The 24860-nt window shown below is 46.7% G+C and overlaps 1 protein-coding gene across 3 annotated transcripts in view; it reads right to left on the bottom strand.

Annotated features, from left to right (window-relative positions):
* LOC144110194 (uncharacterized) overlaps positions 1–24860 on the bottom strand; it is a 216527-nt gene that overhangs the window by 14132 nt on the left and 177535 nt on the right. For all 3 annotated transcript variants that reach the window (XM_077643032.1, XM_077643033.1, XM_077643031.1), the window contains 2 exons: positions 15316–15397; positions 1009–1162 (listed from right to left, as the gene is read on the bottom strand). In XM_077643032.1, the coding sequence (XP_077499158.1) occupies positions 1009–1162; positions 15316–15397 (236 nt within the window). The remainder of the gene's footprint in view (positions 1–1008; positions 1163–15315; positions 15398–24860) is intronic.

Here is a 24860-nt window from a genome sequence, read left to right as displayed (position 1 = left end):
GTTGTCCGAGGAGTACGTCTGACCCGTTCCGCTTGGTGGTATCGGGCGATCTCATCTACACACGATCGCAAAGCCGCGTTCTTTTCTTCTTACCGACCCCTGCCGGCCACTACAGGAGATGACCTGCGAAGGACACTGCGTGTATAAGTAGATTTATGCTACACGCAATGCGGCCTTGCGACCTCGTTCGTTAGCGGTGGACCCGCGTACTCAACTCCTCCTTCAGCTTACGTGCGGCGTGCCCCTCCGTATACTACTTTGAAAGGGTATGGACAACTTTCGAGCACAGCGCGGTTCCATTGTGCGGTGAACTTGACCCTGCACCGCCGGGCGAAACAATGTGTTCTGTCCTAATGTTCCGCCGTCGTGACCGCTGTCGCTTTGTACGTTGCGCGCTTCAGGTCAGGACTGCCAAAACCATTTGCAAGAGAATGAAGGCGATTGACAGTGGAAGACAATGTTAATAATAGCAGTAATAAAAGAAACCCAGTGGCTTCCTGCCACGCCCATGACAGGGGCCCTTCTTTGTTCGCGACCGCCTTGAAGCACCCAGTGGCTTGGTAAGAAATGTTCTAAAGGAAGTAGACAAAGTGAACTCGTTAACACGTGGTGTTGGGGTAGACGGTAACACAATGCCGCCGCAAAGAAAAAAATAAAGGATAGTCGAGATGCGACCCCGTCGAGCTTCACGCCGTTGGGTTCGGGTCGAAATCGTAGCAAAGAGAAAAGACGTTCGCTGAGAGATGTGGTCTAAGTGTTTGTTGTTCTGCGGCTATCTTGGTACTGTGCCCGCAGAATACAGCGGCGGTTGTTTTTGTAAATTCCGAGTCGTATTTCAGACGTCCAGAGCTGATTTTGTATCTTCCAACACCTACGGACATAGACCTCCATTTTCTGCCAATCAAAAAAGGTCATGGCACCAGACTACCGTTTAGATTTTAAATGCGTCTCTTGCGTTGTCTTATAATGCAATGTTTTCCACTTTTGTTGTGCTCATTCCCGACTCACCGCTTCGCAGGTTGGCAAGCACGGTGTAACGAGGGCCTTGAACTGCACGATCTCTGACGTGGGGAACTTGAAGGCGTCGAAGGGTGCGTGCAGGACTTTGCCGTCGTCGTTGACCTTGTGCAGCGGGCCCATGATGGTGCGGTCAGTGGGACAGCTGAAGTTTAAGAGAAAGATAATAGGGAAAAAAATAGAAACGGTTCAGTTAATGGGCCCAGGAGTGAACATTGCTTATCTGGATTATGTCATTGCTGAGGGTATCTCTTGCACTGCTTTGTTTGCCCATGCTTTACCAAATTCACTTTGCGGAGAACAAAAAACACAAAAAGAAGAAAAAAAGCCAGTAATAGGCGCATAATATACCACCTTAAGAAAAAAAACGGGATAAAACCCTACAGAGGTGGCTACAAGGCACAGGAAGGAACAAAATTAACTGGAAGCACGCAGAAATGGTGTACTGAAGAACAATGGCAGAAGCTCTGACTGGTATGAATAGAGCAACGAATTCTTAACGAATTAGTGTACAACTGTTTGAAATATATGGGCAAGCCATGGTTCAATGACAACATTGGGGTAAACCCGGTTGCTTCATGCATGAGACTCTGAAAAGCAAGACACTACGTCTAGACGTTCCACAAGGACACCTTACAGATATCCCCAAGTGGGCCAAACATGCGCGCCTGTTATTGCCCTCCCTGAATACGTGAAACCAATGCAGTCGTTAAGTGTGCAACGCACTTGTCACTGAATGTCCCTGCAAACTGCGGCATATAGATTTCGGTGATTTAAATATTTTCTTGCATATGCGAAACCAACGTTTTCTTTCATAGCACGACTGAACTGTTGTCGCTACAAGCCATATATTTATTATTTTGTATAAAGACCTTTAAAAGTAGGTGGAGATAATTTATTGTTAATTGGCAAGTGCTTTACACGCTATAACAGTCAAGAAAACCTATTGTATCTTCGCTCTCAAATGTCAGCAATTAACAAGAAGGGACAAACTGCTGTAAAAAGAAAAAAAACACGGCCTTTTCACTGTGACTGAACTTTGGCGTGAGCATGTCAAACAAGGTCATCATGCGTCACTGCTAAGCCCACACGATATCGCGACGGCTTCCCCTCCGCGTTATCTAAGGCACGGAGCAGTACACTTTAAACACGAAAGGAGTAGGAAGGGTGTAAGCGCTCCTCCAGCACAGTTGCTTTACGGTGCAGGTTACGCTGCCCAAGCCCTGGGGTATATTTCCGTCATTAAAAATACGGAATACTTATTGCTGGCACCGGAAACAAACCCCCTCTTCCAAAAATGCGAAGTTCTGGCAATTACGAAGATTTTAATTGAGGTTTCAGACTCCTCAGTTTGCTAACCTCAAGACCTCCGGTGCCGCATTTAAAAGCCTCCTCTCATTGCTAAGTCCATCAAGTTACTATGGTTTGCGCAGGGAATATACCTCTGCTGCCAAGAGTAAGAATTACGTATATTTAGTGATTGAAATCTACTTCCCAACTTAGGCAGCACACCTTGCCACTAAAATGACACTACAGGACACTACGGGACAGCCAACTCGCTTTTTACTACCGTAAAAGCTTATTCGTATTTAGAGTGTGCATATGGATGAACTAACCGGAAGTAAGTTAGCTTACGATGACAGGAAGAAAACGAACAATTAACCAGAAACGAAAACCGCAAACTTAACATAAATTATGCAAACCGCGTCCCTGACTAGAAGAATTTCGGCACTGGTAATATATGCGCATATGGAACAACTGAGAGGCGCACGGACGCCCTGGATGTAATTACTGCAGTTAGCGTGTTTCACGCAGAGAAGAAAAGGCTCTAACGAAAGGGCGAAAAGAAAATAATCAGTACAAGCCAGAAAAATAAAATAAAAGCAATGATACGAACGCTGTACCGCGAAAGATAGCGCGATTTTCTGAGAATTGTTTGAAGTTGGGCCTCATCAAGCGTCTAGATTTCCCAGGATTCCGGTTATACTTCCAGACTATAGAATGAAACATAGAAATCGGGAAGAGAAGATAAAAAAAAAAGACAGTGCGCCTGCTGCTCCAACTATTTTTTTTTTCTTGTTAGCCAAGAACGGCCCGTCTAAAAGTTAGTCACGCACGCTACAGAAGCGCTCCAGCAAAGCCAGTGCGTTACCGAGAAAAGCTGCCAATACAAGCGCAACACAGGCGGCTCCAAAAGAAAAACTTTTGCACGCATGGCTAGGCCGGCCTTATCGTGTATTGTTCAACTTCGGCACCGACCCGAACGTTTCGGGTCAGCAAAGCGGTAGGTTAGGTTAGATCCGCGAAGCTAAAGAAAGTGTGAGACTTTTCACATTGCTACAGGAAGCAAGGTTTGTTTAGTTTTTAAAGTGTCTTTCAACGAATTTTTCCGGTAACCCTATAAAATTGTGCACACATTCTCGAAATCAAATGCTGGAGAAAGAGGTAAAAGTGTTTTTCGTTCATCTTGACGTCACCACCTGTTATACTCCAGTTCTTTTTCTTTTTTTGAAATCCACAAATAAGCTCCTGTTACCGGGTCATGTGGTCTGAGCTGAGCAAACTTCAGCCCGCTCACAGTATTTCACGCCCTTATTCATACTAAAACAGTTTATGTCCCGGAAGAACATTCAACTGGATATCTTGAAATTTTTGAATTTCTTTTCTCTGTTCAAAATGCAGTGTACTGGGACCACTCACTTACCACCGCAGTGATCCATGCCAGTACTGCTGATTTCAGGGTTTTATTCGGATTTTAAGTGGACTTTATTGACAAATTCGTCCTTGCACTTTAACGACTTACCGTTTATAAAGTGGCCATCATGGGGCATATTCATAAACTGTAAAGATACAAATATACGCCTAATCCCTTGACTGTGTAGTATGTTTTTGTTGTCGACTAAACCACAGGTACTCACGGCACAATCGTAACCGGAAGCTTTAGTACCCGTGCAAATAATATTGACTATTCCTCAACCATAAACCATGGAGGCGCCACGTTGGCAAAATCGCACCCTTCCGGCTCCGAAAAGTGTGCTTACGCGTCGTAAATTTCGTTACTACGAAGCGCCACGGATCTTACTCGCGAGTCGCCGAAGCGACCCATCCTACCACCGCAGACTGGCGCGCAAATGCACGAAAAGACCGTTCTTTCCGGCTCAGCGCCTCGGATCCGCACGTTTTCAAGCGTGCCGCATCTCGCGCCTCCAGCGCACTATCGCGTTCAAAGGGGCGCAGCGTTTCTAAACATCGAAACGACGACGTCGACAGCAACAACAACGGCGACCAACCGACAACAGCAACAAATCCCTCACGCATCGTACGACAAGCTCCCTCTTGTGGCGGCTCAAAAAAGAGCGGGCCCCGAAAGATTACCGCTTCTGGACACATGGTGGCCGGGCCGGTGATGACCTGTAGCCAGGCTACGCGGCGGCTGTCTGCGTCTCTCTCCTTCTAACCCCCCTCGCTCTCTTCTTGCTTTCCGAGAAGCTTTTCCTCCTCTTTATATTCCTCTTTCATTTCTCGAGCAGGCAGACGCGCCGTACAAGCCGCAAGCGCGCTCGGGGTCAGTTCGACTGGGTGACTAGGTCGCCTCTCCTCTAGACTCGACGGCTCGACCGAAGAGTAGCAGGGCGGCACGTAGCGACCGCAGCGCCGTTCAGCGGCGGCCGAAAGCGCGGTCCTGCTCGCCCTTTCACGAGAGTGAACCAACGACCGACCGGGCGAGTTTCTTCGCTAGTTGTTTCGCAGGAACTCGTTAGCCTCAGCGAGCGAAGGGACGGCGCGAATCGCTCGCTCGCGCGCTCGCTGCTGCGATGCGTTATGTAAGCGGACGCAACCACTTCGCTGCTAGGCCAGTTTCCACGTGTAGACCAGACGGCGGAACGCCCGCTCCGTCTTCCTCTGTCTGGCCGGGCCATGATACATCTTGCCCAGTCAGATTGCGCTCATGTTTCTCGAGTTGCCTTTTGCGATACGCTGTATACTTTGTTCCTGAGCGCTGTTTCGAGGTCCCGTTCTACGGGTTCTGCTCTGCGTTGCTCCAACGGGGTAGGTGGTTTGTTGTTGACTTGTGATCAAATATTTTTTTTTCTTATCTGCAGAATCAGCAAATGGAGGGACGCCATGCCGGCTCTGCAAAGGTCAGTCGTACCGTGTTCGACAAATTGCGCAAAAGAGAGCCGACAGTTTAGCGAGTTGTCAAGCTTACATCTTGTCGCCCCGTCTGCTTCCACTGACGCATGATTTGCGCGAGCAAAATCACCAAGAACATTACAGGTGTACTAAATGGACTGACATCCGTCATATGCAAGCTCCCGAGTTCACAGAAGAGGCCGACTCTTGGAAGCCAACTCAAGGCCTGCTCTTAGGGAAACTGATCTTTTTTAGGGCCCTCTACAGGTGTTAATATTACACCTGGCAACAACATTCGGTCGGTATACCAGCCTTCGCAGCAATGCAACGCTGCCACAAGGAAACGATGACGTGCCCCTTCGGCATTCGGACCACCCAACCCCTACTTTGGGCGGAAGCCTCCCTAAGCAATCAAGTAAAAAGCGAGAACTTAAAACAGCTCTTCAGAATTCACTAGAGACTCTCGGTGCGTGCACAAGCACGGCTCTCTTGCTTAGGATCCGAACCCAGACTTCCTGGGATGGAGCCGTGCAGGAAATGACTTCACTATAGGCACACCGGAAGTGCACCTCGCTCTCAGAGGAGGGCGCGGCATTGCCAGACGTACGGAACCCTGGCGAAGGGAGAGTACAGCTTCAAGAAAAGAGACAAAGAAGATGAGCAAATGCGTGCTCGGGAACGCTAACATCCGTGCAAACATTCCGCGAGCGACTCGCTGCTGCCATAGAGCCCGGTTTTCTGTGCAGTACTGTAGGGGCTGGAACCGTGGGCGGTCCAGCCAGGAAGGAGAGAAGACCGAACTAGCGCCTAGCTCAGCAAGTGGCCATTTGTCTTTTTTTTTGCTTATCTGGAAGCATGTTGAGCCATAACATGCGGCTGCATTCCTCGAGGACTGAGGAATCACGGTAAAAGGGACGAGGGGTGGGTCCAACGCACAATCTATAAAAATGATCTACATACTTTCTATGGACTTCTTATATACTCTATTGCCATTCAATAGAAATTCCTTTTTGTCTGCTTATAGTCTATAGAGAAAAATCTACTAAAAGTGCATGACCATAATCTTCACATTGTCTATAATGAACTGTCCTAAGATTTGTATTGTCTACAGACTAGTATATAGGATTTGTCTATAAAATTCTATACACAGAAGTCCATGGACAATCTACAGACTGTCTAAAAAATTTTTGGAGACCGAGCGAGGGACGCTTCTTCGTGTTGACCAAAGCTTCCACAAGAGGATTTTTCATCACACGAAGACGACGTGACAAGGACTTGACTTGTATTCATGTGTAGTTAAGTCCCCTTGCCCATTCGTTGATGCTAAGACAATTTGGCTTTCTTGTCGAGAGTGATCGGAGGTTACTCTTATTTCCCTTGTTCAAGTTCGCATCCCAATACTGAAGACATTAAATACTGAAAAAAATGCCCTTGCTAGGGGACTACCTTTCAAAAAGTATGGGAAAACGTGAGCAGGTTCACGTGACAAGATACATTTGCACAGCCACGATTAAACACGCCAAAACCCTTCTACCGACCCTCACACTACCATGCTACCTCTCGGGTTGAAAGTCTGCACTCTTTATTACCCCCGACTCTTTATTACCGCTGTCTTATAACCGTCTATATACTGCGAACTATGTATGTACACGCTTAGATGAACCAGCCCATGTGCCTAGCTTCTGTTCCGCTGAACGAAATTAGCGGAGCGGCGTTCTGAATCGTTCACCGCGCGCCTAGAAGCCCAAGGCCGGTCCACCCAATCGGCGGGCTGCATGCTATCCCAGCAACAACGCGAACACGGTCGCACCGGGGAGCGGAGAGATAGCCCATAGAGGACCACCGAATTCTGTTCGGGCCAGCAAAAACGCACAGCGGCAGCGGCGAAACAGGCAAGCCCGAGAAAGAAAAAGATTTCGCCCCTGTGCCCGCCGCCGCTATGTAATTTACCTTTCTTCCTCTCTGCCTCGAGCTGACCGCGACGGGGTATATAATTAGCGCCGCGATGCGCTCACCGCACCTTGGCGCGGAGGGCTTCTTCCTGCGGCGGCGCGGAGGGCGGAGAGGATTAGCTTGTTTCCCTCCTCGCTTTTTTTTTCTTTTGCATCATGCTTTCTTTTGTCCTCTCTCTATCCCTCTGTTGTTTTCTGAGCGTCCCTCGAAAAGCAGGCAGCCCGGCTGTGAGCTGTTCGAACGAACGGAACGGGTATAGTGCGCACGTTTCGAGGAAACTGCACACTCGTTTCGAGTGAGACACCGAGGAATTCGTGTTCTCCTTCGCAACTGAAGTTTTCATGTGAAGCTTTATGAAAGCAAGGCTCCGGCGCGCAGGTCTCGAGGATGAACAGTTGGAACAGAACATTGCTAATCACAGCGAATAAATGAAGAAGGAAAGGAAGAATGAAAGCAGGAAGGAAGGAAGGAAGGAAGGAAGGAAGGAAGGAAGGAAGGAAGGAAGGAAGGAAGGAAGGAAGGAAGGAAGGAAGGAAGGAAGGTAGGTAGGTTTGGTTTATGGTTTATAGGGGTTTAACGTCCCAAAGCGACTCAGGCTATGAGAGACGCCGTAGTGAAGGGCTCCGGAAATTTCAACCACCTGGGGTTCTTTAATGTGCACTGACATCGCACAGCACACGGGCCTCTAGAATTTCGCCTCCATCAAAATTCGACCACCGCGGCCGGGATCGAACCCGCGTCTTTCGGGCCAGCAGCCGAGCGCTTTAACCACTCAGCCACCGCGGCGGCCCGGAAGGAAGGAAGGAAGGAAGGAAGGAAGGAAGGAAGGAAGGAAGGAAGGAAGGAAGGAAGGAAGGAAGGAAGGAAGGAAGGAAGGAAGGAAGGCGGCAGTACGCTATATCGATAAGCGAATTCAATGCGAATGTAGGCAGTACCAGGCAGGAGAACACGGAAGTTGAAATCATAGACTCAAAGCATAGCAAGACAGAAGCATTGGTGCAGTTTGTTGAGTTAAATAATCTAGAGCTCACGAATACATTATCCCTGTGTGCGCAAGAAGAGAGAGTGAACATGGCGAAAGCCCGAGCACAGTAGGCACTGAACGCAACTGGACGTCCGAAGGACGTCCCAAACGTCCTCAAGACGTCCAAGGGAGTGCAAGCGCCCATTGCGAACGTGGAGAGTAAAGTTTTACGTTTCGTAGTGTGCGCCAATCTCGGTAACGTGTAGAACGCCCGTGTAGTGACCGGAAAATTATGAAGTCTAGATTTAGCCTAGATTTGAAAAAAAGGAAAGTACGAAGGAAGGTTGTCAAGAAGAAAGAGGCCACCAGTAAGGAAATAACGTACAGCAGTTCGAACTCTGGTTCGAATACAAATATGCCTCTTAAGCCAAGGAACACGGGCATATCCTAACTCTCTATCTGCTGTATAGAAACTAGGTTGCTGAAAAACCAGCGGCCAGATTGTGATTTCACGAGAGTGAAATAACTATAAGAATAACAATGGGGTGGAGTGAATATAGGCAGGTCCTCTCAGATCATGAATGGCAGTTAACCAATATCCCCAAAGAAAAAAGTATGTAACAACTGTATCTTACAGGTACTCGCCTATATAGGGCAGAAACGTGGAGGCTAATGAACAGCGTGCAACTTAAGGACAACGCAGCGAGCTACTGAAATCGCCCCGCCGCGGTGGCTCAGTGGTTAGGGCGCTCGACTACTGATCCGGAGTTCCCGGGTTCGAACCCGACCGCGGCGGCTGCGTTTTTATGGAGGAAAAACGCTAAGGCGCCCGTGTACTGTGCGATGTCAGTGCACGTTAAAGATGCCCAAGTGGTCGAAATTATTCCGGAGCCCTCCACTACGGCACCTTCTTCTTCCTTTCTCCATTCACTCCCTCCTTCGTCCCTTCCCTTACGGCGCGGTTCAGGTGTCCAACGATATATGAGACAGATACTGCGCCATTTCCTTTCCCCCAAAACCGATTATTAATTATTATGCGGGGGGATAGGGTCGGAGCAGCTGGCATGGCACCGGGTTAATGACAGAGATATGAGAGAGGTTTTTGTCTGCAGTGGGTGTGATGAGAGTGTATAGAGAATACCCACAAAATTTGAATACCTAAGTGTTGGAGTGTGCACGACGTGCGATTTACTTCGTACTTGCACGTGAAACTAGACATCTACAAGCGGAAACTCTGAAGGTGAAGTCTTTGGTGCGCCTGCCAGGAATATAGTCAGACTGCGCACTTTCTTGGATCACTCCTGCACCCATTCATTTCCAGACTAGTTGCCGCGTGCGGTAGGGCTTAAAGCGCCGGCAAAGAGGACAGGTCTCAAACTACAGACCACGGTCTCTTCCAAAGAAGCCATGGCTTATCTCACCATGTTATGGCCACTGTAATCCGTGTATTTGGTAACCAGGCTCCCCAATCCAACTCCCCGCTTAGACCAAAGCGCCTACGGGTGCCATTTGCAGTAAAACGTCCTGTTACCCCGTTGAGCACGGCCGTAAAGGTTATTTCCTTGCCGTGCAGCGTTGTGACGCCCGCACCCCAAGAGTCGCTCTGCCACTCTTTACTGCGACAAATTCGCGTTCAGCCTTGGTGCAATAAACGACGCAAGCGGTTTAACGTGCTTACAGGAAACCACCTCTCAGCTTCACCTGTGGTCAGCAGCTTATCTGTCTAGACACATTAGCACTGACCATTCGCTGGGTCTGCGCTTCACTTCATCGAACCATCATTGAGAATGGCCCCATAATGGCTTCTAACCAGCGCTTTGGCTTCTAGCGCCGCTAAAGAAAGGGGCGGTGACCGCCCTTATATTAGCATAAGCACCTCCCATTGGCTATGGCCACTGGATAATGGACGCAGCGGCAAGCATTACTGCTTTCGGAACGTGAGAACCACGTAGCAATTCACTTCTGCGGTACGGTGGCCCTCAGGCGTCCGAGGTGATACAAGGGCGCCTCAAATTTTCACACGTGGACCTCCAGGACTAGACGGAAGAGTGCTGCTCGAAGAAACACGCTTCTGGCGTGTACCAAACACAGAGATGCCAGGATGTACGTTCGACGACGCCGGCCGAAGCTGTTGCAAGTGTTGAGATGAAAGAGCTCGACACCCTATGGCGGAACTCTTCAGTCCCTATTTTGTCCACAATATATAATCAGGAACGATGAACCGCGAATACGAGAACTGTCTCCTCCTCTCAAAATGAAATAAAGAATTAAATTGAACTGAAGTGCCAAAACAAAATCACCCACTTATAAACTCCTAGAGAGCAAATACAAGCGAACCTGTCTTACAGTTCTGTAAGAACAGTCTTCGCGCCTTCAAAGCGAAGTTGTCCTCCGCAAGTACTGCGCTACCCGCGGCGAAGAGTTCGTTAGTCTGCCGTTCCCGTTTCAATTCTCTTGCTCGCGTTTCATTTTTTGTTGATAGTATTTGCTAACTGAAAATACTTCCACGGGTTGATTGAGAGATCTCTCAATATACTTAAAGGTCCCTTTGCCAGCAAGATCTATAACCAACAGCGGTAGTTTGAACAAAGCTCTGTCTGCCTCATTGTGTTAGCTATGCCAAAAGCCTAAAGGCGCCAAACTGCATGTTCCCTTTAATATCGAACGTACCTGCACTCTAACACGAATACGCCTATATGGAAGTAAAAAGGCACTAAGCTGTCCTCTAGAGCACTCCTTTTCAGTAAATGGGAGTGTTCTAGAGGATAGCTTAAACCCTTTTTACTCCTTTCGTGTTTAGAGTGTGCACATTAGCTAAGATCCTTTCTTCGCGACTGAGTTCCGATGCAGAAGTCAGGTTTTGCGATGAATAACTGCTTTGGTTAAAGCTTGTAATCTCTAATTGCCATTACTTAGTACAGAAGAGACATATGGTAAGCGGTCTTCCCGTGAACGACTTGCTTAGCAAAAATAAAAAGCACAAAACGCAAAAGTTCCGTTTGAGGGAACAGTTGAAGCTTGCTTACTTCCACCCAGCATTGACAACCAAGATTTTATTAGTGTTTAACTAAAAGAACACGCAAGTGCAGTCCTTAAAATTTAAAAATAACGTCCTCTACCAAAGACGAGCAAAGCGTACCAACCACTTCGGTGGGACGTGAATCGCACTACTCTGTTGCAGCGTTTACTGAGTTAAACCGACGACAAAGCAAAAGGCAAAAAAAGAAAGCAAACCCTGAACTAGAGAAAGTCGAAAGCGTGCAGAAGGGATGGAACCGCACAAAGCCTGAAATCATTCCAGACAGGCGCTACCGGAACCCGGAGACAGAGTCGAAACAAAGACGGAGGGGGGGATCGCAAAGACAAACCCTCGCCACCGGGGGGCGTCGCAGACAAATCTCTGGGTGCGACGACCTCCCTCTTTCTGGAAGCACGCGGAGGAAAGAACCAAACAAAGTGGGGAAAGACGCGCGCGTCAAACGAACAAAACACCTCACACCAACGTCCCCTCGCAACACCGGACGAGGCAGACGACGTGAGGAACTGTCTCAAAAGGCCAGTGTACTTTTCGGCCAAGAGGAGAAGACGACTTGGCGGAGTGGCCCGGATCGGCGAAATGTCGGATAGAACGGCCGCTCCTCTTCTGGCCTGCCTGCCTGCCACGCAGCAACTCGGATCTGGAGCTAGCACGTGATGCCGCTTCTACCGCTGCCGTGGCAGTAACATAGTTGGCGTCCCCCTCGCCTTAATGACGGCAAAAGAGTAGCTTCGTCTCGAGATAATACCGGGGCACCAGCGGCAAAGACAGAGACGTGCCGAGCGCCCTCTCTCGTCGGGCCCAGCGATTAAGCTATCCCGGAATGCGGCAGAGTCGAGGGGAGGTTTTTTTTTTTAAAAAAAAGAAACAAAGAGTGAAAAAAAAGTAACACGGAAAGCGGAAAGCGCGCGCGTGTTGCTCAGGTATAATCGGCCAAGAACCCAGCGCCAAGGAGGAAGCGAGAGGCCACTCAAGTCTCGTTTGTTTTCTCAGTATTTTAATTTTTTTTTTCAATGCTGGTGTCCACGCCTGCTGTCTTTTTAGCGCTGTCCGCACGTCGGATGGCGGTTAACGAACTTCAGCCCGCGTAGACAGCTGCTTCTTTTTTGGTGAATAATTTTAGTCCGACGCTTGAGGGTTTTGTTTACGTTATTGTCAACCGATGATGTTCTACAGGCTTGGTGCACGGTGCAGTGATCCAACTTGTTTCACGCGTTACCTGGAGGATGATTGCGAGCTTTTGTTCTGTTTATGCGGGTGTCACTGTTGCGCTTACGATGCCAGAAACTTCAACATTTCCTTCTTTGGGTTACGCAAAGAATGTACACGCGATGGCTTTTAATAAATGACGTGTGTCACTCAACCATACACCGAGGCGCGTGCAGTATAATTTTGGCCACGCCTGGACGTTCTAAAGAGAATGGATCATGGGCAGAAAAAATAAGAAAAAAGGAGTTGCTTGTAAGCGAAAAAAACGTCGGGTTGACAAACTGACAAACGTTCAGCACAGTGATTAATTCTTTCCCCGCAGAAATGTTCGAGAACTAGAAAGGGAATAATATACGAGGCCGGATAAACGCGTGGAGCGAATTGACAGAACGTGAGGGTACCTTTATAAAAACGTTAAGACTTGTTTTAGACTATAGTGCCTTCTTACAGATATTTCCTTTTGTCTATTTATGGTCTACAGACTGTCTAAAGAAAAAAGTCTACTGAAAGCGTATTGCCATAAATCAATACATTCTTTATAGGATTTGTCTGGTCTGGGCTAGTATATAGGATATGCCGATAGAATGACTATAGCCTGTATCGACAAAAGCCTATGGAAAATCTATAGACTGTCGACAGAAATTTTTTCACGGTAGAAGGGTGACGAAATGAACTGCAATGTGGTTTTACTGTTTTCAGTGGTTAATCAATGTTCAGCTTTTCTTTTTTCAGTTTAACCGGTGCCAGTACCTTAGTTAAAACGAAGCGTTTATTAAGGGGAGAGTTGCACACGCATATACCTATCATCGCTGATCGGCGTATACGTAAGATGCTCAATGTTCATTAGATCGTGGTCACTCAGCTGTGTTTGTAACAACAGGAGAAAAGGGGAGGTGGATTGAAGAAGGCGAAATAATAGAAGAGTGCCCGAAACGACGAATGAAATGGAGGACGTAGATATGGTTCGCCTCGGCCTCAGTGCGAATCAGTTCATTTTTGTTGTGTTCTAACCTAAGAGACTACGTCAAGTTCAGTGCCGATTTCCATTCAATTATTACACTCAGCATCTACATTCCACTGCGCATGAATTATTAAAGGTGTCTAAATACCCAGTCGGTACTGAAACTCCCTTGGACGTCCTGTGGACGTTTAGGACGTCTGCGGGACGCCCAAGGGAGTTTTAGTACTCATTTTCCCTATTCATTTAAGCTGTAGGTAAGTATTCAGTGAAAAGCAAAGTGAGCGAACTAACCTTTTAAGAGCGTTAGCTCTTACTCATGACGTTTCTCGATTTTTGGGGTCTGCTACTACCTCTCTTTGGCGTGAAATTTTCTAAGTTCGAGGACTTCAAGATGGCGGCCCCAATAGTAAATCTATATAGCAACACAATTGGTGATTGATTGGTGGCGTCACTAATATACCCAAGTCGGTATTGACTGGTGATGTCAGTGATAAATCCAAGATGTCGGTCAATAATGATAATTAATTGATGACGTTATTAATTAATCTACATATCAATTCTAGTAAACCAAAGACCTAATGCTCGTTACTTCAACATCTTCCAGACGGTGGCGGCATCTTTTTAAGATGTTGCCAATTACAGAGTTTAGTACTGGCACTAACATTCATTGTGGTTTGATGAGCAGGCTTATTGATTGTGGAACGCTGATAACCCAGCAAGGTAAAGAGAAAGAAATATGAGAGGTCGCGTTTCGTGCATGCCTCTTGTGTGCGGAGACTGTACGCAAACATCTCGTCGAAACACATCTAAAAACAAGACCGAAAGTGCCGTGGCGTCTGGTCGTGTCCTGTCGTTTCGCAGGACGGGTGACAAGTCTTGTTCCCTGGCCCACCCTCGCGTCCGGTTTGCTTTGGCTGCCACAGTCCTGTCAACAACACGGTACCTCCTATAAACTATAAGCTTGACTGTGTGGCGATGTCATGTTCTGTCGTCGTCCCGACACCAACAAGTCCGCGAAAGAATGTCACGCCACCTACGATCGTGCAGGGAAAGGAGTCGCGGTCGTGTACCAATAGCTATTGCGGCTCTTGTTTAGTTTACAAGGCACGCTTAGAGATGGCGCCTGTCTCAGCTTGCTGTCACTACAGCCTCTTAGAAGAAAAGGGTGTTCCTTACACCCCTTTCCATCTTGCATTCCAGTCTCGAAGACACAAGAAGCAGGTCAGCTGTCCGTGAGTTGGTTCCAGCTGTCCGCGGCGGTGTTCGTTACACAGCTTGCTTTTTCGCCTACAGTTTTTGTTGCCTCACAAGCAGGTCAGCTGTCTGAGAGCTGCTACTTGAAAGGATATACCATCCTATTCAAAAGCCTATTGAAAGGATATACCATCCTACTTGGGCAAAGTTATATTCTGTGCGGGGATAAGGTGACCGCAGCTGGCAAAGGACCGGGTAAATTGGAGATATATGGGAGAGGTCTTTGTCCTGCAGTGGGCGTAGTCGGGCTGGTGATGATGACGATTTCGTTCTGCGCTCTTGCCTTTAATCCATTGATGGTGCATATGTCGCTTTGTTTAATCGTGTTTCGGCTTAGAACAGAGCTGTAAAGGTGACCAAGCTAATAAAGTTGTTTTTCCTCAAAAGACATTAACTCTTGTCGCCACGTCGTCATTTGGTCTTGCTTTCTCTGTGTTTCTCTGCGCTAGCGCTATGTCTCTTGAGTAGAACAGAGCACTCAGTAATCTGTAAAGAAACATGCTAGAATGCTTATTGTTCGAATAAACCCTGCCAGACTAATCTTCAAACGGGAAAGTACTCATCAAACATAATGTTTCCGCTTTGTTGTGTATATGTGTACACGGTTTAGGGTTATGGCTACGTTCTTTTACATGCTGATTCCAGCTCCCGAATATCATTTTCCTGCACACTGCTCTCACGTTCTATGAAACTGGCGCCGCTGTTGGCTTTGCCGCGTATGCAGGCGACAAAGGTTGTGAACATGTAGTAAAATCAACAAAAGGGAATTAAATGCGTGAGTCTTACCCGTGGCTGTCCACTAACAGTATCTCGCTGCTGTCGACACCATCCATGGCTACCAGCTCGCGCACGAAGATTTCGTAGGGACCTTGAAAAAAGAAGGTAAAAGAAAATTAAATATACAAGAAGAAGGATGCAACGTTTATTCCGTTTATATGCTTAGCAAAGTACGTTGTCTAGCCCTCTGGTGTCCACACAGAATAAATTTAGACGCTAACGCGTCACGCGTTGAGTAGGCACAGACGCTTGTGACATCATCTTGCATGCGTCTATCTCGTTTGTAATAATAATAATAATAATAATAATAATAATAATAATAATAATAATAATAATAATAATAATAATAATAATAATAATAATAATAATAATAATAATTGGTTTTGGGGGAAAGGAAACGGCGCAGTATATGTCTCATATATCGTTGGACACCTGAACCGCGCCGTAAGGGAAGGGATAAAGGAGGGAGTGAAAGAAAGGAAGAATAGGTGCCGTAGTGGAGGGCTCCGGAATAATTTCGACCACCTGGGGATCTTTAACGTGCACTGACATCGCACAGCACACGGGCGCCTTAGCGTTTTTCCTCCATAAAAACGTAGCCGCCGCGGTCGGGTTCGAACCCGGGAACTCCGGATCAGTAGTCGAGCCTCCTAACCACTGAGCCACCGCGGCGAGTTATCTCCTTTGGGCCCGCACACAGTAAATTTAGACGCTAACACATAGGCACAGGTGCTTGCGACGTCACTTTGCATGTGTATGTCCGGTCTGGTTCACACAAATGCTGCGATGGGCGGCAAATCTATAACTTCATGCTTATTGTGCTAGTTGCAATGCCGCTAGGGCCTTCGTATATTTAGAATAATTGTGAGCGATGGGAAAAACTACAAGCCAGATCAGAAAGCGGATGTAACGAGTAAAGTGAACAAAAAAGCTACTCTAATTAAGGGTATAATTTCTTGCTGGCATTGGATAAATTAATTGGCGGATTACAGAAAGGCGGAATATTAAGCTTTGCAAGCATAGGACAGTAACCAGACTTGCCATAGGCACATATTGTATTGGTGCGCCTACGGTATACCCTTATAAAAATGGTCTATAGACAGTCTATAGACTTCTTGTAGACTCTAGTGCCTTCCTATAGATATTTCTTTCTGTATATTCATAGTCTACAGATATTCTATAGACAAAAGTCTACTAAAAGTGTATGGCCATAAATCTATTGACTCTATAGACTATCTATAGGATTCGTATTGTCTTTAGACTGTTCTCTAGTCTTCGTTCATAGAGAGTCTATAGTCTTTATAGGCAGAAGTCTATGGGCAGTCTATAGACTAAGTTTTTGTTAGGGTAAGCTATGGTGCAAGTAACGAAGCAAATGGCGAAAGAGAAGATTTAGAAAGGTGCCCATTTCAAGCACTGGAAGCAAAAGCGAAGGCTGTGTTTCGAAGAGCGGTTGAGGTAAATGCAGGATAAGCAGTGTGCGGCTATAGTTTCCAGTCTCCTGTAGCAGCGTAGTGCTCATACAAAGTGTAGGAGGAGGTCGCGATGCTTACGAGTAAGTACAGAGGTCAAAGGGGAAGGATAAGATAATAGAATAACTTTGGCACAGAGGGTAATTCGATTCCGAAAATTTTCGGCGGAAATGTGAAATGCTGCATAAGCCGCATGTAGTATACAGACATTTAAATTTGAAATTCAGAGTACCCTTTCCGACAACTCCTTGGGGGGAATCGCTCTACTTTCCCCGACTTTCTTGAATACGAAATGCTACAGAGAAGAGCTTGACGATGCAGACGATATTTGATTTTGTGACATGCAAAATAGGCGAACGACGGAAAAGATCTTAATGCAATGTGTTAGAATATATCCCTCGACCCCAAATTATGGCGCAAACCACTTAGATCCAGTAGCATTGCTGTCTGAAAGCAGCCAAGATGTAGTAGCAGCAAATTGTGTAAGTAAAAAAAGATTGCAGAAAAAAGCGATAAGCAAAAGGAGCTCCGACGAGGTTGATTGAGAAAATATGGGAGAGGACTTCGTCCTGCAGTGGGAGAAGTTAGACTAATGATGATGATGATGATTAAGATGAAGCGGAACCCAGAGGTCAAGCTGGGGAAGCTGACACATATATATATATATATATATATATATATATATATATATATATATATATATATATATATATATATATATATATATATATATATATATATATATATATATATATATATATATATATATATATATATATATATTGGCAGATAAGGTAAAGGAAATGAGGGGCCCGTTTGACAAACTTATGAAGGGAGCCAACAGTCACCGAAACCAAGGTGCATAGGGGAATGTTTTTTTTCATTTGTTGTGCTTATCAGGGGGATATTATAGTACTTAGATTAATAAATCGCATAAAGAAGATTACTTATAAGGCAGCAGAAAAAACAACCATGCCGCCGGTGGGATCCGAACCCACGACCTCCGAATATCGCGTCCGGTGGTGCTCTTACCAACTGAGCTACGGCGACGGCTGTCCAATCTGCTGCTCTCGTGGGTATTTATGTTCATTGGGTGTAAGCGAACACTCTCAAGGTTTTATATATATATATATATCTGCTGCAAAAATTTTACACCTTTCATTATTTCCGTTACACGAACCTAGTAACGAGATCTGCCGATAAACGATATAAAATTTAAGGAAAAATCTGCTGAATTTAACGACACCAAAGCTGACAAATACATTTTTGGAGCAGTCTAGAACCAATGAGTGTTTCCCATGCTGTGCACAGGGCAAATACTTCATTCGTTACATCTCAGCTTATAAATAAAACAAGACACTCATCATTGGTTCCGTCATCTAGAACAGACATTAACTTTTATCTTAAACCCGCACATGCTGCTCGTGTAGTGGCCTATAATGCTAACCAATGGGGGCGCTACTACAGTTCACTCTAAAAAAGCTCACAGCATTCAGCGCGAAACCCAGTCGCGACAAGCAGACACAGTGTTTAATGCGGTCACCAATGGATCGACCAAAGACCCCTTAGTGACCAATCGTTGCTCCTATTGATTCTCGGATTCTGCTCGGAGTGTTCTTACTGGTTTATGGTTTGGTTTATGAGGGTTTAACGTCCCAAAGCGACTCAGGCTATGAGAGACGCCGTAGTGAAGGGCTCCGGAAATTTCGACCACCTGGGGTTCTTTAACGTGCACTGACATCGCACAATACACGGGCCTCTAGAATTTCGCCTCCATCGAAATTCGACCGCCGCGGCCGGGATTGAACCCGCGTCTTTCGGGACAGCAGCCGAGCGCCATAACCACTAAGCCACCGCGGCGGCTACAGAAACTTCTTTAGACAGTATATAGACTGACCATATAGTTCTGACCATATAGACTGACCATATAGCTACTACAGTTCACTCTAATACAGCTCACAGCATTCAGCGCGAAACCCAGTCGCGACAAGCAGATACAGTGTTTAATGCGGTCACCAATGGATCGACCAAAGACCCCTTAGTGACCAATCGTTGCTCCCATTGATTCTCGGATTCTGCTCGGAGCGTTCTTATTGTTTCTTCGCCCCGTAGGGTAAGTTACTTAGGTATAGTAGTCTTGACATTCGACAGATAGCGCTTTACAATATTGCGAAACCTTTTCGGCGTTCCAAGAATGGCGCCTACTAGCATTCAATATCATCTCAAGCCGCTTGCATGCAAAAAATAGAGTGATGTGTGTTTATTACGCAAGGGAAAGAAAATTGTACTTTATTGGGAGCCAAAGTAGGAAGCTGCGTTCATTGTTACAGCTCGTTCACTAAGTTAGTAAATACGGTAATTAATTACATTGAGTTCGCGATTACAAGAGGTGGGCGAGTTACGTAGCGGTAAGCCCTATAATAGAGCTGACTGCAGTATATGGGGGCACGTATGGCAGGAGCTGTTAAGGTATTAATTCCTTAGCAGCACAGATTCTAAAAGACTACGAAGTAGTGTCCTGCTGTTGTGCACGAAGTCAGGTGATCGAACCCTGGCTCCGGCGACTGCCTTTCGATGAAAGCGAAATGCAAGAAACCCTCGACGCCAGTGTGCTCTTCAATGTCAGCGCAAGTTAAAAAAACACGGGTGGCGAAAACTAACTTGATGGCCTCCAATACGGCGTTCCTAATAGCCCACACAGCTTCGGGAAGCTAAACCCGATACACCACGCTGTTTAGTAGTGACGTTACGTAGTGAGTGACTGCGTAATTACATGAGAAAAACAAGGGTGTTTATGAGATAGGGGGTAAGTTGTTTTTTGCATCCAATATCTGGATGTGTTTTGGATGCATGCGCCCGCATCGGTGCACACGTATGCATGTATGTGTGCACGTGTGTGCATGTGCGCTTATGCATGTGTGTGTGTGCATGTGTTCGTGCGCATGTGTGTTGCATATGTGTGCGTGCATATGTGTGTGCATGTGTTTACGGGGGTTTAACATCCCAAAGCGACTCAGGCTATGAGAGACGCCGTAGTGAGGGGCTCCGGAAATTTAGATCACCTGGGGCTCTTTAACGCGCGATGATGTGTGTGGGCATGTGTGTGTGCATCTGTGCGTATGCATCTGCGTGCGTGCATGTATATATGTATATATATATGTGTGTGTGCACTTATGCATGTATGTGTGCATGTGTGTTGTATCTATATGTGTGCATCTGCATATGCATCTGCGTGTATGCATGTATATATGTGTGTGTCTGGATGTATGCATACATCTGTGCGTACATCTGTGCATGCATGTGCGTGCATGTGTATGTGCATGCGTGTGTGCAACTGTGGGTGTGCACGTGTCTGCGCATGTGTGTGTACGTGTGTGTGCATACGTAGGTACACGTATGCCTGCGTGTGAACATATGTGTGCCTCCACGTGGGACATACGTCGGTGCGCATCGCGGAAAGAGTGAGAGAGAGAAAAAAACAAGGAAAAGTTGACCGGAGAGCGGAGCAAACCTATAACAAGGCAAGGCAACGCTCCTGATACATTGATCGTCACTTACGCGCGATAAGCGAAAGTGAAACAGCTCACGCGCGCCGGTTTCACATCACTTGATGCTCAGCATGCTCTCGCGCCACCGAGGCCGCACACGAATACACGAGCAAACATTCCGCGACTCCGCGTATAAAACCAGCGCCTATAGCCAACACCGCGCTGCGGTTCGCATTAGCTCAAATGAGCATCAAGGGAGCACCGCTCCATTATGTCCCTCCCGCGCCCGACGCACAGCTCGGATTAATGGCGCATCTATCACCCGCTTTTTCTCTTGTAATAGCCACCTGGCAAATGAGATCATACGTTGCGCTTCCGCACGCTGGGGCCTCCCCAGCACACACGCGCACTCTGTGGGCGGATAGGAAAATAAATAAAACGCCGACGCGGAGATAAATCTTCGCCTGACCGGTTTTCGTGCGTACCCCTACCCCACAGACGGCGGGGCAGATCTCCGTTTTCCTGTTTATTTAATGCACTAGGCGGCAGGGAATTCAGATACAATCTACGACGTTCAGGTTAGCGACGTGTTGGATTCTTTTTTTTTATTTTTTTCGTGGGAGAAGCGTTTCGATAGCTGCCGCTCTTTCTAAGCTAGGGGCCGGTCGGGATCGCGCTGGGAGCGATTTAAGTACACGGTTGTATATTAATGAACTTATGGCGCAGCTCGAAGCGTGTGGCCCGAACCGCGCAGCGAGGCATCACCCTAACGGATTACGGTCTGGCTCGGCGTGATTCCCTGCTTTAGTAGCGGCTTCGGAAACCCTGGTATTAAGAGCGTATCCAGCAAGCCAGAAACGCGTGTGATTGCAGCTTCGGAACGTGGGCTTCATTTGGTCGCCTGTGGTTGTACGCCGGCCCTGGTGCGCCAAAAGTAACTGCAGGTACATAAGAAATTCGAAATGCTGCTCCGTGATGTCGCTATTGTAACCTATAAAGCCGAGGATGCTTTATATTTGGCTTATTTTTTGTACTGATTTGCAATATTTCATGATTAATGACCTGTGATTCGCGTACGCTATAACATACATCATCCCAATTCGAACGAAGTGCGCCCGCTGGATGGCAGCCTGAAATTAAGCATCCCGCTTTGCACGACTGTTGAACTGCTCCAGAGAAAAAGGCAGCTGAAACTGACAACCCGACACAAATCATTGCAATAAAGCTGTCACCACGAACGTTTCAAGGAGTGATTTATAACGTGGCTAATGGAACCTAGTGACCAAATGTGCTCTTTTAACCGTTGCTGACAGTATTCAGCACGAGCCTCATGCTGACTATACTGTCAGCAACAGTTCAAAGAGCACATTTGGTCACTAGGTGAGTATCAGTGCATTAGTGCGCATCTGTAGGCTCCAGTTTTTCCTTTGTTATAGTACAACTAAATAATGAAATGTTGGCATGAGTACAAAATCTGCCTGAAGTTTTTTTCTTTTTGCTGAATTCATCAGTGTGTTGTAAGACTGGCGTCAGCCCCGTATGACATTTGGCAGTGTAAAGTTCCTGCAGATGCGTACTACTGCACTGATCAAGAATATACGTACACTGCCAAATGACGTACTGGGGCTGATGCAAGTTCCTGCAGATGCGTACTACTGCATTGATCAAGAATATATGTACACTGCCAAATGACGTACTGGGGCTGATGCAAGTTCCTGCAGATGTGTACTACTGCATTGATCAAGAATATGTGTACAGGTGCGGCTAAAATATTACGGAGCATGCTTCGGCATTTGAAATTTTTCTGACGTGTTCTGTAAAGGAGATATGAGTGCGTCTTCTCTTCATACGTGAATGCGCCAGTGACGTGCGCTAAGCTGTGTATGAACTAAAAAGTACCTCCTAATTTTCTTTAGGTAAGGTGTGGGGAGAGTTAGAATCACCGACGCGTAATATTATGGCCGGGACTGTACACTGCCAAATGTCATACTGGGCTGATGGCAGTCTCACAAGGCATTGATGAACTCAGCAAAAAGGAAAATCTTCAGGCAGACTTTGTACTCATGCCAGCATTTCATTACTTCAGTTAAACTATAACAAAGGAAAAACAATCTACATTTGTATCAACTGGAGTGCATTCTATGTGCAGTTCACAAGCTGACGAGGCACACTCACGACAGGGAAGCAGCTAGATGCGTGAGTTTAGGATTTTTTAGAAATTTTGCGCCCTGTCATCAGCCATGACGTATCCATTATGCTGTGGCGCATGCGCCTACGTCACAGAACACTGACACTAATGCACAGGCCCTACGTTCTCAAGTTGACTATCACTAATGCAGAATTCATCAGGTGCAAACTGTTTTGTTGGTTCCCGCTGCTATAACCCTCTCCATTATTTCGTTCTCACATTTTTTAGTAAACAAACAAAACAAAAAATAACCGCCTGTGCTCCAGGTACTTCGTGTCCTGACAGAGTTCAACAGCGTCTGCAACTGGAATTCGAGTTCGTATTCGTTCCTCTTCGGAAACTGCAGCGGACACTGGACAAGACTCAGTGCTCATAACGCAGGACTACTCATCTGAATGTCTCGCGAGATTGAATCCTAATGGCAGCGGCAGCAGTTAGGTGGTGGCGTAATTAAATGAACAAACGGTCATGGGCTGTGCGATGTCAGTTCACGTTAGGAACACCGGGCGGTCTAATTAATCGGGAGCATTCCACTATGATATCACTCGTACCATTTGCAGCTTCACGACGTTAGTCCCACCGACCACCGCTATACCTCGTCTGAACGAGAAAACCCGGTGAAAACCACTACCTTGCATATTTTACTCCGCGGCGGCTGCGTTTTTATGGAGGAAAAACGCTAAGGCGCCCGTGTGCTGTGCGATGTCAGTGCACGTTAAAGATCCCCAGGTGGTCGAAATTATTCCGGAGCCCTCCACTACGGCACCTCTCTTCCTTTCTTCTTTCACTCCCTCCGTTACCCTTCCCTTACGGCGCGGTTCAGGTGTCCAATGATATATGAGACAGATACTGCGCCATTTCCTTTCCCCCCAAAACCAATTATTATTATTATTATTATTATTATTATTATTATTATAATTATTATATTTTACACTTAATTTGCCTTGCACCAGCGACTCCGGAACTTTTTGTTGAGTGGTGGAGCAAGACTTCGAGTTTATTTTGTTTTTTGTTTATTTATGTCACGCTAATTTGCATAATAAATTTTGTATTATTTTTTTATTTTCAACGTTCAAAGGTTGATGCAAACTGTCACGTTGTGGTGACGACACTCCATCGGTCAGGAAGACAACGAAAAGGCTTCCAAAAGAAACTGTTTAAGGGGCTGACTCCCACCCACTAAGAGCTGAATGACTCGGCGGCGGCAATAGCCACAAGCGCGCTGGGTGGTCATCGAAGCGAATGCCTGCAGTTCCTGGCCGCGCTCAATTTAAAGCTGGCAAGGAACCTTCGAGATAAAGAATCAACAGCAACTACAAAAATCTGGAAAAATGTGGAAGCATTTGCACGTGGCTACGATCAACGGAGATAAGTCTGGTCGCATCTCGCATTACAAAACAAAATGATAAAGCCTTGTACCGGCGGTTTTGAATGCGAACGATCAAACGGTGCAAAGATTCACGGCAATATAAAACGAACTGAAATGGGCAGCTTATAAATGTGCGCACGAGGAGTGATCAATTGGTTAAAAAAGTTTGTGCATAGTTTGTTTCAATTGTGGTAATCATGATCACGTACACGGGTCAGACAGTCTGCTTCGGTTGGGACATGACTGGTTTAGGCTACTCATATACGAAATGCTTTACAACTGGCTAGGAATTAAGCCAAGTAGCTCAGCTCCACTCTGCTTTGCATTAAAAGAGTTTAGAACTGAAGTGTTTCGATTGTCAGAAATCTGGTGCAAGTGCAAGCATTTGGAGGTTGGGTGGTGGGGGGGGGGGGGGTAGCCACCCCCCTTGTTCCGGGGTCCCTACCTTGCACTCTTGTCTCCTGCAGTTTTCCGAAATGCACTGATGGCGGCCTGGTGCATTTGCTTGCGTATAACACGCAAACTTTCGTACTCCTAACAAACGGCATCGCACATCGCCAGTACTGTTCCATACCAGCATGCCATCGGGACAGCGGGCATAGGACGGTATAGAACAAGGCTGCGCCCATACGTATATTCAACGCATTTACTTGAACGCGCCCTGCAATTTGCTTCCATTCACCCTCGATTACTCCGCAATAAACGAAACGGGTATCGGCCACACTAATGATGATCAATGCACTCCGTCCATTGTACAGAATGAGCGCATACGGTCGCCGGCCACGAGATTAGGGTCGTCGTATGCGTTTGCCCAGCGCGCGCAAAATAAACACACAAGGTTGCCAGCTTCCATCCCGGTGCTCAACCGTCGTGAGACGGTTACAGCCACATGAGTGATCAGTTGTGTATAGCACGTTTGCGTGTATACCTGGCTGATCAGCAAAGGTTGAGGTGTTCGCGGGCTATCATTCTTGCCCACTTGTTGAATTGCTGGTGTTGTTGCTGTTGCTTGTAAGCTAATATGCTTCCTTATTGTT

This window comes from Amblyomma americanum, chromosome 11, assembly GCF_052857255.1.
Source record: "Amblyomma americanum isolate KBUSLIRL-KWMA chromosome 11, ASM5285725v1, whole genome shotgun sequence".
In the NCBI taxonomy this organism is placed as follows: domain Eukaryota; kingdom Metazoa; phylum Arthropoda; class Arachnida; order Ixodida; family Ixodidae; genus Amblyomma; species Amblyomma americanum.
The sequence above is the reverse complement of the archived record's forward strand: the minus strand, read 5'-3'. Positions and strand labels throughout refer to the sequence as shown.